This window comes from Mercenaria mercenaria, chromosome 2, assembly GCF_021730395.1.
Source record: "Mercenaria mercenaria strain notata chromosome 2, MADL_Memer_1, whole genome shotgun sequence".
Lineage (NCBI taxonomy): Eukaryota > Metazoa > Mollusca > Bivalvia > Venerida > Veneridae > Mercenaria > Mercenaria mercenaria.
In genome coordinates, this window is record NC_069362.1 from 107,779,662 (window position 1) to 107,796,352 (window position 16,691).

Below are 16,691 nucleotides of genomic sequence, written 5' to 3' on the forward strand. Positions count from 1 at the left end.
CCCTTTACCAAAATTTTGCAATTGGGAACACTTGTTCCCTTTTAGGGACTGCAAGATCTAAAACTAGGAATACCTTTTAAACACCTTCTTATGAATGGCTAGTTGGATTCTCATCAGACTTGGTTTGTAGGGTACTTGTAAGGTGCTCTCTCCGATTTTTTAGCTCGAAGAATAGTAGAGCTATTGGACTCGCCCGTGCGTCGGCGTCCGCGTCCGCGTCCGCGTCCGCGTCCGTGTCCCGATTTGGTTAAGTTTTTGTATGTAAGCTGATATCTCAGTAACCACCTGTTGGAATGGATTGAAACTTCACACACTTATTCACTGTGATAAACTGACTTACACTGCACAGGTTCCATAACTCTATTTTGCTTTTAAAAAACATTATGCCCCTTTTTCGACTTAGAAATTTTTGGTTAAGATTTTGTATGTAAACTGGTATCTCAGTACCCACTGATGGGAATGGATTGACATTTCACACACTTGTTCACAGTCAGTCATCATCTGACATGCACTAAGAAGGTCCCATAACTCTACTTTGCATTTTTTCAAAATTATGCCCCCTTTTTCACTTAGCAGTTTTTGGTTAAGTTTTTGTATGTAAGCTGGTGTCTCAGTATCCACTAATGGGAATGGACTGAAACATCACACACTTGTTCACTGTTATGATCTGACATGCACTATGCAGGTCACATAACTCTGTTTTGCATTTTTTCAAAATTATGCCCTTTTATCGACTTAGAAAATTTTGGTTAAGGTTTAGTATGTAAGCTGGTATCTCAGTACTCACTGATGGGAATGGATTGAAACTTCACACACTTGTTCACAGTCATCATCTGACATGCACTATGCAGGTCCCATAACTCTGTTTTGTATTTTTTTTGACTTAGGAGTTTTTGGTTAGGTTTTTGTATGTAAGCTGGTATCTCAGAACCCACTAATGGGAATGGATTGAAATTTCATACACTTGTTCACTGTCATGATCTGACATGTCCAAAAACTCTATTTTGCAATTTTTCTTAAATTATGCCCCTTTTTCGATTTTTGTATTTATTTAATTGACAAGGCTGTTGAATAGTCGAGCGTTGCTGTCCTCCGACAGCTCTTGTTTCAAATGGAGGAAGTTGGCCCCTTTTAGGGATTGCTAGGGCTAAAAGAAAGAAATATCTATCATAAACCGCTCAATGGATCTTCATCAAACCTTGTCTATAGCTGTTTAGTTTGGGCTGTTTGGCCTCTGTAAGGGTCAGATGGTTAAGGTCCATTTGGGCCTCTTGTATTATATTATTATGCCCCCACTAGAAAAAAATCTGAGCACCACAGCTTTACAGATATTTTCACAAAATTTCATACAACGTTTGCATCAGAAGTAACTTGACTGGTGCTCCATTCAATAAATCCATATTTAAAAAGTAAATATTACAATCTTGTTCACTATAGACTATATCTTGCCATAGCACTACGAACGGGCTGAACATGCTTTAATTTTGAATAACAAGGCATATTTACTGAAATACACCTTAGTGTCAAAGGCCACTCTCATATAAATGCACACTTCTTCTTTTTACCAAAACATATAAAAACTTTTTTCTTTAATATTGTTAAAGGGAAAGACAATGTTGTTCTTATGTTAATTTCATCTGCTAGGATTTGTTAAATCATTTAAAGAAGTGACAGAATTTCGGCTTAAATCGGCTTAAAAATGAGAAAGTTATGATCATTTAGATATTTGATACAAATGGCGGCTATTTTGTTTCCATGGTAACAAAAAAATGGCTGATTTATTGAATTTCTAGATGCATATTTAAACTGTATTTACTTATTTCTGTAAAACAATTTCTCTACATTTTCCAGCTACAATGAAAGAAATTACCATGTTTTACATCTTACACTTAACTTCAAACTGCCACATCTTTTTTAATAGTGCTCCGATTTTAAAATGTATAACAATATATATATATATATATATATATATATATATATATATATATATATATATATATATATATATATATATATATAACCAGTACGAATGTGTAGTACAATTCGGGCTCGTATATAAAGCAGCATCGAAACTAATCTTATTGGGTTAGTGGACTTTCTGTAGCATATGCGAGTTCGTTTGTACTGCTAGGCGCTTTGCCGTAATTGGTCTGGTATATTGTGGTGGTGATTTAGTTCGTATAAATTCTCTCTACTATATATATATATATATATATATATATATATTGTCAGGATATACATATACTACCGTTTACCCAATTGTAATCACCACACAAACGCTTGAATACAGGAATTCCCTCTCCTGTTTGTAACAAAACAGTGTTTTTTTTCCATATTATTGATATATAAATGCACAACTGTATACCAAAATATTGTTGCGAGCCGGTGCACGGGAAAATTAGGGCTTTGAGACGGACAATACGCAATCACAATTTTAACAATTACTTCAGTCAAATCAACACAGACATTTTACGGACACAGCTCGATCAAAATTACACTTCCACCTAGATCTAGTGTTGAAGATTTGAAACTAAAATGGACTCCACTTTAAAGTGAAATAAATAAAATGTAAATCTAGTGAAGGGATAACAGATAAGATGCTCTGAGCGTTTCTGCTACTTTATTTTGTTAATGGGCCTTAACAATTATTAAGTGAATGACATAGGACCCAACGTGAAATAAGAATGAATAAAGAAAATACACAGCTTATGAACAAGTCAAAAATATTACAAACATATTTCACGTTTCTTTACCTAATTTCAACAATCTTAAAATGCCGAAAAAACTGCGATGGCAATCAAGATACTCGCGAGCGGTGCTACCCGAGGTTTCGTGACCACTAAAGCAAGCAGTTATATAAGTCTAACGTAGATCTATTAAAACAATGAATAAAAAAAATCTAAATCTATGTAGAGCTACCTTTGCATTACTTTCTAAATAGTGGATAAAAGCTTAAGATTATTCTTATCGAAACCTACAAGCTTTCAGAACACTTACTTTTAAGTGTTACTTACAAAAAGTGTATAACAAATTATTCTTGTATACCAGACGGGGATTTCCGGTATCTTTACCGGTTCTGGAAAAATCCGTCTTACACCCCAGGGTGTAAGATGACTCTCATGCTGTAAATGACGTATAACGAACTACATAATATGTAGAAGATTTATGTAGTAATTTATATTTTATTTAAGAAACGGAATAAAAATTCAATACCTAGACAGTTCCTGTTGGTTCCTGATTGTATATTTCTCGATTCAAATCACGTTATCAAAAATTCATAACGTTACGCTGCAACTGATAAAACAAAACCGGAACTTAACATTGTTGTTTGTTTTGAAACGTCATGACGTCTTTCCTGTTTACGGACGTTGGTTTCCCGCACTTTGTTTTAATACACTGCCATAAGAAATAGTTCTTAAAAGAAAGCCGATTGATTTTATTTTTATTATTATTTCTTGAAATCGGTATGCAAGAAAAGATTCTGTCACTGGTTATAGATGCAGATGGAAATTTCCGGCTCTCGGGTAACTGTTTAGGCGGTAACTCGGCAGGGAGCCTCATAGTCTAATAAGGGAAGGTCCGAACCTAGACAAAATTGCAAAAGAATTTCTTTGTACATTTTTGAAAAGAGTATACTCCCATATATTCACAGAAGAAAATCTCCATTAATAGACTTTGCCATTTTCTCGCATTTGATAAGAACATATTTTGAAAAAATGTGTTTTTCATTCCCTGTTTATATTGTGTAGACGGCGGCCTATACTTGCATTTGTGACGTCATAATGAAAAGTTAAAATGGCGGACAATTTTCGAAAATGTATCTGGCCGAGATTAAATTTATAAATAATACGTAATTCGGATGGATAAAGTTTAAATCTAAGGTAAGTAATCAATTTCAATATACATTTGATCAATTTAGCTTGCCATGATCATTCTTTAAACTGTATTAGTATAACTTTGACCATCGTGTTGCATGCAAAATGACCGATATTCATTTCGGATAAAAATCGCATTTTAAACAAAGATTTGAGCCAAAGATGCTCTGATATAACATAATATAGTAATTGGTAGTATAAAATTGTCATACAAAGGAATAAAAACATTTTAAAAGACATGTTAAGTCAAGGTCACGCTTGATTTTTTTTTCAAATATGGAACGCAGTTTCCGTCAAAATGCAAATTAAAAACTGTTCACTGCTAATATTATTTTTGACAGTTATTTTTGTAATGAGAGGATTTTTTTTCAATGTATGCAATGAATAATTGTAATTCTTTGTTTACAGAGATAACAGATCTCCAGATCAGTTTGTAGAGAAAGGAAACAAGAAGGATATGGCTAGTTTCAAGTCAATAAATAGCTTAACATAGGTAATTAGGTACATATTATTCATAATTTACAACAAAATTATAACTGCTTAAAGTCAAAGATGATAGCTTCTAATTTGGGCACCGTTTCTGCTTTTATATTTGAAAGACAAATAATTCTTGTATGGATACTTATAGTGTTCTGAACTGTTTCTTTTCAGAGCTTTAGGTTGCCTTGGTCTTGGTGGTTGTTTGAGAAAGGTTTGAGCTGTTCTAAATATAATATGCAAGGTAAGCACCCTAATGTCAAAAATATCAAATGCCGATGGTTTTTAATTGTCTTATATTGTATTGATTTTGATTGTATATTATTTCCATATTTCTTTCATTATTGAATGTAGTATTTATATATTTTTTAAGATGATTTACTCATATTTCATTAATCTACTAGCGATAGGTATATCATTCACGTAGTGATATTTAGTTACGTGATTTGTTTCTTTTCACAGAAGATTCATGTTGCTTTGGTCTTATGGCGTGGTGATGTTTAAAACAGTGAAAATGCTGTGGGTATCCAATATATATGTCATAAACTTGGATAAACTCATAGATAAGTCAGGTCAGTTTCAGTGTCCTATCATGTATTTTTTTTATCTGGATTGAAGCAATATATATTACATGCTAATGATTTTTATATACCTTCTATCTCTGTAATAATAATCTAAATGATGTCATTTTCTAACGTATATGAAGGGGTTGTGCTCATTAATGAGGAAAAGACAAGTTATCATTTTTATTTTATAATGTTTTGAAATGTTTCTTTTCAGATACATGTTGGATTAGTATTTATGGTGTTTGAAAGAGTTACATGTAAATGCTGATGTTGTCCAACATATATTCCCTATAGCTATACCCTACTACAGTAAGTGAGTCCGTACACCTACAGTACAAAATATTTGTTCTCAACTGCTATTTTTATAGACTTGTTCTTATTTGTAAACATTTGGTAATGCATTTGGTTATGCTAAATACATAGAAATCATATAAATACATATAAAGATTTAAGGTTAAAATTTAATGGCTTAAATGAAGTTATTGAAAAAGATATTTCTTCTTACACACATGCTTGACCAGGCATTTTGCATAAGTAGTCATAGCTGGCATTTATTTTTCTTGTGTATGTTTCAGATGGAAGTTTGTGCTATTTGTGAAAAATCTTTCACTGACACTGATGATACTGCCGTTTTAAGAGAAAAGGGAAGCCACGGCATCAACCAGATAAGTGCTTTGAAAAAGGATACAGTAAAACCAACTGCCGGACAAAAAGTACACACAGATTGCAGAAAGAAGTACGCTGACAAAAGACATGTATTGACTGAATTAGATGCACATACTAATGAAACTAGGTTACTAAGATCTGGTAATGATTTTGATTTTAAGCATAAATGTCTTTTTTGTGGAAAAGATGCAAAAAACTCATCCAGAAAACGTGGACATGATGTATTTCCAGTGAGAAGCACTGACTTTCAGTCAACAATAAAAGAAATATGTGCACAAAGAAATGATAAGTGGGCCGACATTGTTGCATGTAGATTAGTATATGTCATTGATTTGTTTGCTGCAGATGCAGTGTACCACCAGTCATGTAATGTTAATTTCAGAACCGGTAGACAAATTCCAAAAGCGTTTCAAGATATTCCTGCTAAAAGTCCAATAGGAAGACCATATAGAGAAACAAATGATAGATTTATGGCTGTAGTTGAGTACATAGAAGATAGTGAAGATGTTGTTACTGTAACAGAACTTGTTCAAGTGATGGAGAAAGAGTGTGGAGAAAATGCATATTCAGCGAAGCATATGAAAAGGAAATTAGTAGAGTATTTCGGTGACGCTTTAGTTATTAGCAGTAAAGAAGGACAGGTTGACAAATTTACTCTAAGGCAAACAGCATCTTCAATTTTACATAGTTTTGAAGAAAACAAAAGACAAAGAACTGAAGAGGAAGAAAAAACAAGACTTATCAAAACAGTCCCAAAGTTGATTAAATCGGATATTCTAGACATCCCTGCTGATAATAATGTCTATCCATCACCAGACTCAATTGGTTCAAGTGACAAAAATAGATGTTTCATTCCACAGAGCTTACTTTTACTTCTTAACTTGCTGTTCAGTGAAAAAGACAAAGATGTAAAGATTGCATCTATAGGACAAGCAATTATACAAAGTTGTAGACCCAGGAGTATCCAAGCCCCTCTACAGATTGGTCTAGCAGTGCAATTATACCACCATTTTGGTTCCAGATTTTTGATTGATAATCTGAATAGTATGGGATTTTGTTCGTCATACTGGGAAGTGCAAAAGTTTGAGTCAAATTCAGCTGCTATGTTGAATACAAGTATGCCATCTTTCTTCCCTGGATCATTTGTTCAGTTTTCTGCTGATAATGTGGATCATAATGTAAGAACATTACATGGAAGCAACACCTTCCATGGGATGGGAATTATTGCATGTAATACCCCAGGTACACAAGTTCATGCGCGTATTCCTCGCAGAGATATAAGTATGGATGAAGTAGTGGAACTTGGAAGAATTGAAATCAAGTATTTTAAAGAACCTGAACACGAATTTAAAGCAGATGTGTTTCACAACCTTGCAGAGCTTGATGCGACAAACACCCACAGTAAAGATAGAGTATTTGACATATTTTCAAATATTGTACATCCAATGCGACCAGCTAGACCAAATTTGTCAGGATTTATGCACCTGTATGAAAAGAAACAGAAATTTTTTCCAAAGTCAACCACAACATTCCTTTCTATGATAGGTATGCCACCTAGTGATTTGTCTTGCATAACTTCTACCTTACACTTCGTTGCCAAAGTAAGTAGGACGTATGATGTTACACCAGTGCTTACATTTGATCAGCCATTATTTCAGAAAGCTACATATATACTTGATACTGTACAACCATCAAGCCCGATTAAAAATGTTGTTCTTCGTCTAGGTGGTTTCCACACTCAGATGAGCTTTCTGGGATGCATAGGACATTTGATGAGTGGTTCAGGTTTGAGAGAGGTGTTAGAAACTGTATATTCTTCCAATGCAGTAGTATATATGTTGACCGGAAAAGCAGTAGCAAGAGCTGTAAGAGGACATTTCATGGTTGATACAGCACTGCACACTCTTTTACTATCATCTGCTTTAAACATTCACTACATTTCACCCATCCAAGAAGACGAAACACAAGTATCTCAACATACAGGACTTGGAAATGTTTTCATGAAACACAATGCTACTCTCACACTGAAACAGTCGGAAGATGAAATGATATCTGAAGAGTCTTCGCTGTCAGATGGAATTCGGAGCATTACAAAGATAGACATAGATAATTCTTCAAAAGAGTCGAGTTTTTCATTTTGTGTTGCTAATTCAGAGCAAGACACTTCTTTGGTATCAGTCAGTGAAAAGCAGCAGTCTGGAAATGAGCAGTTAATGCAGAGGATTGTAGAATTGTATGACAAGATGGAGTCAAAACAAATTCTAAAAGATGCTATATGTGAAGATGATAGTTTGCAATCTGTGTGTGAAATACTGACACTTAAGACAGATTACCTAAAAGGATATCGCACAGCAAGACTCTGGATCCAGTACATGGAGATGATTACAATATTGCGTGATTTCATAAGAGCTGAACGGACAAGCAACTGGTATGACCATTTACGATCTGTCTTCAGAATGCTTCCATTCTTTGCTGCATCTGGACACAATCTTTACTTAAAGTCGGCATACATATATCTACAAAAAATGTTGCAGTTGAAGGCAAGTCATCCTGAAGTACATGAAGCGTTCGTCTCCGGCTTCCATTCTGTGCGGAGAACAGACAAATTTTGGGCTGGATTATCAACAGATCTAATTATAGAACAAGTATTAATGAGATCTCTTAAAACCACAGGAGGACTGACAAGAGGTAGAGGCATAAGTGAGAATCAAAGAACACTCTGGTTGATGTCTATGCCAGCCAAAGCAGAAGTGAATAATGCCATGCTAGATCTGTTGGGCATGAACAATCCTAATGATGGGCACAAAGAAATTCGTAAATCTAGAATTGACAAGGACGCAAAAGATACCAGTACCATAATGTCATTTTTAAAGGAGAGAGATCCCTTTAATAGCTCTGATTTATCTTTACGTAACATTGAAACTGGATTAACAGCAGGGAGTAAAGTAACTGCTGATCAGGCCAATGATATTGGTAACAGTATAATTCAGAGAATGATGGGAAAACCCCTGAATGACTTTTCATTCCAGAGATCTTGGCAAGCTGTCACATTGTCTGAAAAAACATCAATTACACTGTCAGGAGAAAACATCAACATAGATACCCAGCTACTTTTTCAAAGATTAATCACCGCTGCAGGAAGATTAGTGGATGACACACAAGGCCTTTTTACATATGAGTTATGCAGTGTTCCAAGTTCACTTTTTGACAATACTGGCATGCCAAGGCAACCTACGAAATCTCTTCTTGCTAAAAGTATGTGGAAATTGGGGGACTGCAGTGCAACAAACATTCCGAATTCAGGCGACTGTGCTTATGTCATTGATGGAGGTTCTCTTTTACAAAGGATTCCATGGCAGAAAGGCATGTCATTTGGATCTATATGTGAGGAATACACCAATTATCTTAAACAGAGATACAGGAAACCTGTTGTTGTTTTTGATGGTTACAGCAACAGTCCATCTACTAAAGATTTAACACATTTAAGGAGACAGAAAGGTGCAGTTGGAACTAAAGTTCTTTTTGCAAGAGCAACGCCATGCAAAACAAACAAAGAAGTCTTTCTGCGGAATACTGACAATACGAAAAACTTCATTGCGCTTCTCAGTGAAACATTTGCCAATCATGGAATACCTGTAAAACAAGCCACAAATGATGCTGATTGCCTCATTGTCAAAACTGCAGTGCAGTCAGCTGAAACAGACACTACAGTGGTTGTTGGAGAAGATACAGATTTGCTTGTGTTACTGTGTTACCATGTTGATGGAATAAAACATGGTGTGTATTTTCGATCAGATTCAAGACCGAAACGAGGGAAAGGCAAAAGGGTATGGGATATACAGAAGACAAAACAAATACTGGGACAAGATGTCTGTAGTCTACTTCCCTTTATTCATGCACTGACAGAATGCGACACAACTTCAAAAGTACATGGCATCGGCAAAGCCTCAGCTCTTAAAGTTTTGTGCACAAAGCAGAATTTCAGGGATAATGCATTAATGTTCATCAATGCAGAAATAAAAGACGATGTAAAGAAGTTAGGTGAATATGCGATGATCTGTTTGTTTGAAGGGGGAACTTCTGAAAGTTTGGATCACCTTCGTTTTCAGAAATTTGCTAGGAAAGTTTCATGTAGCACAAGCTTTGTGGAAGTGCATAGTCTACCTCCCACCAGTTCTGCTGCGGCGTTTCATAGTATGAGAGTTTATTGGCAAACCCATACATGGATGGGAAATGAAAATCTTGATCCTTTGGAATGGGGTTGGGAGGTGTCTGACAACATTTTAAGCCCAGTCAAAATGACTTTGCCGCCAGCACCAGAATATTTGCTTAAAGTCATCCGATGCAGCTGTAAAACAGGATGTGACAGCAAACGTTGTACTTGCAGGAAACACGGTTTAGAATGTTCTGTGGGATGTGGAATTTGCCGTGGAGTCAGTTGTTCAAATTCTCCTACATTAACGGAACTTACTGCAGAAGATGAAGACAGTTATGATGAAATGTAAATAATTGTGGAGTTTTATTGCTATACTTTGATTATTTTGTTGCAGTACTGAACTTTGGTTTTAGTGTTACAGTACTGTAATTCAATGGTTATCATGTTGCAGTACTATACTTTGAGTATGGTTTTGAAGTGTTGCAAACCTATACTTTGATTATGATGTTGCAGTAATGAACTTTGATAATGATGTTGTAGTACTTTACTTTGACTGCCACGTTGCAGTACTATTCTTTGACCATGGTTTTCCAGAACTAAAACTTTATGTTGTTGCAGTACTGTGCATTGATTATGATCTTGCAGTACACTGTGCATTGTACTATAGTTTGATAATGGTGTTGCAGTTATATACTTCGATACTTTAAGTGTTGCAGTACATAGTACTATACTTTGATTATGATGTTGCGGTACTATACTCTGATTATGATGTTGCTCTTCTATACATTGATTATGCTGTTGAAGTACTATACTTTAATTATGGTGTTGCAGTACACTGTACACAGTATTATACTTTAATTAGGGTATTGCAGTACTAAATTTTTATTATCTTGTTGCAGTACTTTACTTTATTATGATGTTAAAGTTATATACTTTGATTATGGTACTGTAGTATTAAAGTTTCATTATGGTGTTGCAGTACTTTACTTTGATTTTGCTATAGCAACTGAACTCAAATTTTCTTGCCGTCAATTTTGTCTCATTGAATAAGAATTTCAGAAAATCTGTAACATACTGATAGTAATGTTGTTATGTAATATTAAATAGCGGCTTATCTTTTGTATGAATATGTGTAATATTTAATCATTTTATAGATATTATATCCTTAATGCCATTTTGTAGATTAACATTAAGCACATGCAAAGAAAACAGTGTAGTTTAAGAAACAATGTTATTTCCAATACGCAGCACCACTCTCTATGTAATTAAGGTAGAATTGATTAAACATTATATTGTCTTATAGTAATGAATTAGTTGTATTAGAAATGAATAAAAATAGGTATGTTTAAACATATTTACCTGTATAAAGAAGATTTATGTAGTTATTTATATTTTATTATGAAAATCGCGTGCGGTCCAATTTTTTCAGATCAGTTTATCAAAAATTCAAGTACACGAAGCTTTCGTTTGATTTGCTGAATTTGCTAAATATATTCTGAAGTTTTGTAAATCAAAGATTAATCAAATTCTACATCGTAGAAGAAATTCGACCCGAACGTGCAGAATCACCTTCGGGGACGTCAACCACAGTGGTGAATGTACACAACAGTGTGTGCACCAGATAAAAGTCACAAAAATTCAGAATAGAAACGTGAGATAATTTTACAATAATTAAGTACGACTAACATTATCGAATGCAAAAATAAAGTACAAACATTCATGCATTAAAAGAGAAAATATCAAGTTAAACAATTTAAATATTCGCGCTGAAAAACTTCAAGAAGGGCCTAGCTAGAACTGATATATGACGTAAAACAGTAAAGAGCGTGCGTGACGTCATCGCTACAGTGCGAGCACCGGAAGGTAATGGCGGACTAATAACACTTCCGGGTTTAACAATTGGCAACAATTATCAATATTTACGATCATAGCAAAGGATTAAATGATTTTAAGTCTAACAGTAAACGGTCTAACAATGTTTTACATGAAAATGCAATAAATGAAATGAGCAAACAATTTTACAAGAGAAATATACATGCACATACACGATGTAGCGGTTGCTAAAAAAGTGGGAGGGGTACCCGGGCACTACACTATGAACGTACTCCGTCCTTTTAACTGGAAAGAAAACACACACAAAACTCTGTATTGTTACAGAATATCACTGTACATACATTAATACTGAATACCCTAGTATATATTGTCAGGCTATATCATAAACCGAGGTAGAAACTCTCTCTTTTCTCCATATGAACGCACCCCATCGTCTTTATCTTACCGGTATTTGTAAAATATTCATTTGCAAGAAATGGAAAATAATAAAACAGCATTTTGTTTATATTGCTTATATAAATGTAGGATATACATATAAATCTGTATACCCCAGTTTAAACCTTTCTTCCCCTAATAAAGGCATCCCCGCCTTTTATACAAAAACAAAAATCGAAAACATTTTTTTTTCATATCATAAATACATGCATGTGACACAATATTATGAAACTATACATGTTTTTCCATATACCTCAGTATTATTCATCCCCATGTCCTAATAAACATCTCCTTCCTTGTGCCAAATATGAAATGAAATATTTGAATGTTTGGATTGAATATGATCGGACATGTTCAATTTGCCGATCCCGTTCTGTCGTTCATTTCGCATGAATTCAAAAAAAAAATAATAATTTCTTATATTTACATTATATTTCTTGTCAATTTATGAACAAGGTTATATTATAGATTGCACACGTTTTGTTGCATTTAAGGTAGTTCTGCACGTTTGATAAACCGAAATGTTTATCCGGAAAACGTAGTATAAAGCGCGGATTTGGCCTAGGAAATGAAAACCATTTATTGAACTAATGGGAACCTATGAGTAAATTTAAAACAATGGTACTTTTTCTGTCAGTGTACAGTTAAAATATGATATTAAAACATCTGGCACGTAAATTAATTTTTAAAAAAAATGTCTTATAACTAGTTTGAAATGGGCGGTGTTCTTTGATCATGGACAAATCACATGGACCCATACATTTTATTTCACCACATTATAGGTAATATGCTTATTTACCCCTGTGAGAATTTTTTTATTAAAATTTACATTGTAGAAAAAATATATTTGCGAAAATGTCCCATAGACTCTCATTATGAAAATCGCGTGCGGTCCAAATTTTTCAGATCAGTTTATCAAAAATTCAAGTACACGAAGCTTTCGTTTGATTTGCTGAATTTGCTAAATATATTCTGAAGTTTTGAAAATCAAAGATTAATCAAATTCTACATCGTAGAAAAAATTCGACCCGAACGTGCAGAATCACCTTAACATTAAAATCAGCTTCCCGACCATTTTGTTTACTAGAAGGAACACCTGCGACGACCTCTTTAACTATACGCGGATATCGCCAAAACAGTGGCCTGTTATCACTAAGCAGCGTTGTCATAACTTTCGCGCCTTTTCTTTTGCTGTTCATCCAAAATGAATGTCATAGTTTTTAATGGAAAAGGAAAGGGGAATGTAAATACCAAAACATTAACAAACTTCTTTTCTTTTACATAGTCGATATATACATGTATTACCCTATATTTATATTGTCAGGATATATATGTACTACAATATAACCAGTATGATCGCCGCCTGTAATGAAAGCATCCCCTTTTTTGTTTGCCACGAGACAGTAGTATCTTTTTCATTTTGTTAAGATATAAATACACATCTTTATAACCAGGTAGAAACACCTCCATCTAACATGCCTAATAAACACATCATTCCAGCTCTTATTAACCAAAATAAAAATAAAAAAACACTTCTGTAATTTAATTTAATTTATAGCAATATTTAGTTATTTACTTTTCAATAATTTAATAAATAACTACAGTGGGTCCCTAAAAATGAATGACCCCTTTTGCCAAATATAGCTACAGAATGAAATTCAAAGGTTCTTGTACTACTACATGTAATAACATATAAACAGTCACACTAATTATCCCCCGCCGATGAAATCGGGAGGGGGGTATTGAAATGGCGTTGTCCGTCCGTCAGTCCGTCAGTCCGTCCGTCCGTCCGTCCGCAGCCATTTCTCAGTAACTATTTGGTAGAATTTCATGAAACTTGAAATAAACATGAACCAACATACTGCGATGATGCCCGTCAAGTTTTTTTTTTGATTGGTCAATTTCCCTCAGAGTTATTGCCCTTGATTTAATAAAAAATGTCCGTCTGCAGCCATTTCTCAGTAACTAACAGGTAGAATTTCATCAAATTTGAAATAGACATGAACCAAGATACTGCGCTGATGCCCGTCAAGTTTTTTTTTTGATTGGTCAATTTCCCTCAGAGTTATTGCCCTTGATTTAATAAACAAGAGCTGTCGGAGGACAGCAACGCTCGACTATTCAACAGCCTTGTCAATTGAATGAATACAAAAGTTGAAAAAGGGGCATAATTTTGTAAAATACAAAGTAGAGGTATTGAACCTCTGTACTGCATGTCATATCATGACAGTGAACAAGTGTGTGAAGTTTCAATCCTTTCCAATTTGTGGATACTGAGATACCAGCTTACATACAAAAACTTAACATAAAACTGCTAAGTCAAAGGGGCATAATTTTGTAAAAATGCCAAGTAGAGTTATGGGACCTTCACAGTGCATGTTAGATCATGACAGTGAACAAGTGTGTGAAGTTTCAATCCATTCCAATTAGTGGATACTGAGATATCAGATTACATACAAAAATTTAACCAAAAACTGCTAAGTCAAAAAAGGGGCATAATTTTGAAAAAAAAGAGAGTAGAGTTATGGGACTTGCTTAGTGCATGTCAGATCATGATAGTGAACAAGTATGTGAAGTTTCAATCCATTCCCATTAGTAAGTACTGAGATACCAGCTTACATACAAAACCTTAACCAAAAATTTCTAAGTCGAAAAAGGGGCATAATTTTGTAAAAAAGCAAAATAGAGTTATGGAACCTGTGCAATGTAGATCAGTTCATCACAGTGAATAAGTGTATGAAGTTTCAATCCATTCCCACAAGTGGTTACTGAGTTACCAGCTTACATACAAAACCTTAACCAAAAATTTCTAAGTCGAAAAAGGGGCATAATTTTGTAAAAAAGCAAAATAGAGTTATGGAACCTGTGCAATGTAAGTCAGTTTGTCACAGTGAATAAGTGTGTGAAGTTTCAATCCATTCCCACAAGTGGTTACTGAGATACCAGCTTACATACAAAACCTTAACCAAAATCGGGACGCAGACGGCCGACGCCGACGCCGACGCCGACGCATGGGCGAGTGCAATAGCTCACTATTCTATGAATAGTCGAGCTAAAAATGTCCGTCTGCAGCCATTTCTCAGTAACTAACAGGTAGAATTTCATCAAATTTGAAATAGACATGAACCAAGATACTGCGCTGATGCCCATCAAGTTTTTTTTTTGATAGGTCAATTTCCCTCAGAGTTATTGCCCTTGATTTAATGAAAAATGTCCGTCTGCAGCCATTTCTCAGTAACTAGCAGGTAGAATTTCATCAAACTTGAAATAGACATGAACCAAGATACTGCGACGATGCCCTTCAAGTTTTTTTTCGATTGGTCAATTTTCCATATAGTTATTGCCCTTTAATTGTTTAAAAATCCACAGATCTGTACATAACAAACCAACCAATTGGAAGAATTTCATTAAACTTCTTTCATTCTTTTCCATGAACATTTATTATAAACATGTGATGTTGTGTACCTACACCTGGTCACCCCCCTCCCCCCCCCCCCCCCCCACCCAATTTTTTTTTTTTCATTTTTTTTTTTTTTCATTTTTCGTTTTCTATCAATATTTATAGTCAACATGTAAACTGTTGTATCCTCACCACCCCACCCCCACACCCAAACAAACTATTCATTTTCTTTTAATTTGATTTTGACTAATGAAATTATTTGCTTCTTGGTAACATTCTTAACTTTTTGCTGGAGATATTTTTTGCCGTTCCTCAACTCTGACCCTTTCGGCGGGGGATTCCAATTCATCGAATTTGCTTGTTGTACCACTAATATAGTTTGTTGATTATTTTGCAGGTTAATGAACGCTTAAGTAAAGTTCATGCCTAAAAGTGACCATTCTAGTAAAGGAAGCGATATGTAAAATTGGCCGATTATTCAGTTAAAGACTTATTCTGGTAGGTATTCTGGTAGGTATTTTAACTGATTCAAAATCGAAGAGGTAAAAAGAATAACAAAGGTGAAAAAAAAGAAGAAATTTAGTGTAGATTGAACTATTCTGGCCCAAATAGACAGCTATTAATATATACATGGCTGCCGATATCTACAGTCATAAACTATCAAAATCCAAATTCAAGAATTGGATCAAGGCTACATTGGGTGTTCTATTTACTAAAGAAGGTATTGAGCCTTTTGTTTATGATGAAATACAACAGTTCCAGCAAAAATGTTTGAGCGACATTTGCAACAACAATGAACTTCCTTCTGATACCACATGTTCTAGTTGTTGTACAGAAAATGTTTGTCCTACAGATAGAATTTGTAATGTAGGACGTGGGAAGTGTAACTTCCATAGAAATACTGCCACGCAATATCTCCCATCTGGATGCCCTAAACAGATATGTCATAATTTTAAAAGCGAGATTCAGCGTGCTCATCGATTTTACGGGCCATCCTATAAAAACACTGATGCCACCCAGTGGTGCAGCAATTCATGGGAAGTTGCTAAATGTTTCATGCCGTCAGACGGTTACAAGGATGTGAGGAGGGCAGCAGAGACTGATTTCAATGGTATCAGCAGTGTTATCATCAACTTTAAAGCATTTCAGTCGAAGATTCACGATGACCTAAGCAAGAAAAACAGTATCTTTTACAAGGTATGTCAACGGATCTCATTATACGTTGTCGTATATATATGTAGCCTATAATGTCTGATTTATGCCATTTCGCTGCGACAGAACTA

At 34.7% G+C, this 16,691-nt stretch overlaps 2 protein-coding genes across 3 annotated transcripts in view; both read left to right on the forward strand.

The window, feature by feature from the left end:
- The window catches only part of LOC123564853 (uncharacterized), a 127,989-nt gene that overhangs the window by 40,802 nt on the left and 70,496 nt on the right, over positions 1 to 16,691 (forward strand). For both annotated transcript variants that reach the window (XM_053537480.1, XM_045358735.2), the window contains one exon: positions 15,806 to 16,605. In XM_053537480.1, coding sequence (XP_053393455.1) covers positions 16,039 to 16,605 — 567 coding nt within the window. In that variant the 5' untranslated portion in view covers positions 15,806 to 16,038. The remainder of the gene's footprint in view (positions 1 to 15,805; positions 16,606 to 16,691) is intronic.
- LOC123562441 (uncharacterized) lies at positions 4,726 to 11,204 on the forward strand. The gene is made up of 3 exons (XM_045355078.2): positions 4,726 to 4,924; positions 5,133 to 5,227; positions 5,494 to 11,204. Exon 3 carries the CDS (start codon positions 5,494 to 5,496, stop codon positions 10,087 to 10,089), a length of 4,596 nt encoding a protein of 1,531 aa, XP_045211013.2. The 5' UTR covers positions 4,726 to 4,924; positions 5,133 to 5,227; the 3' UTR covers positions 10,090 to 11,204.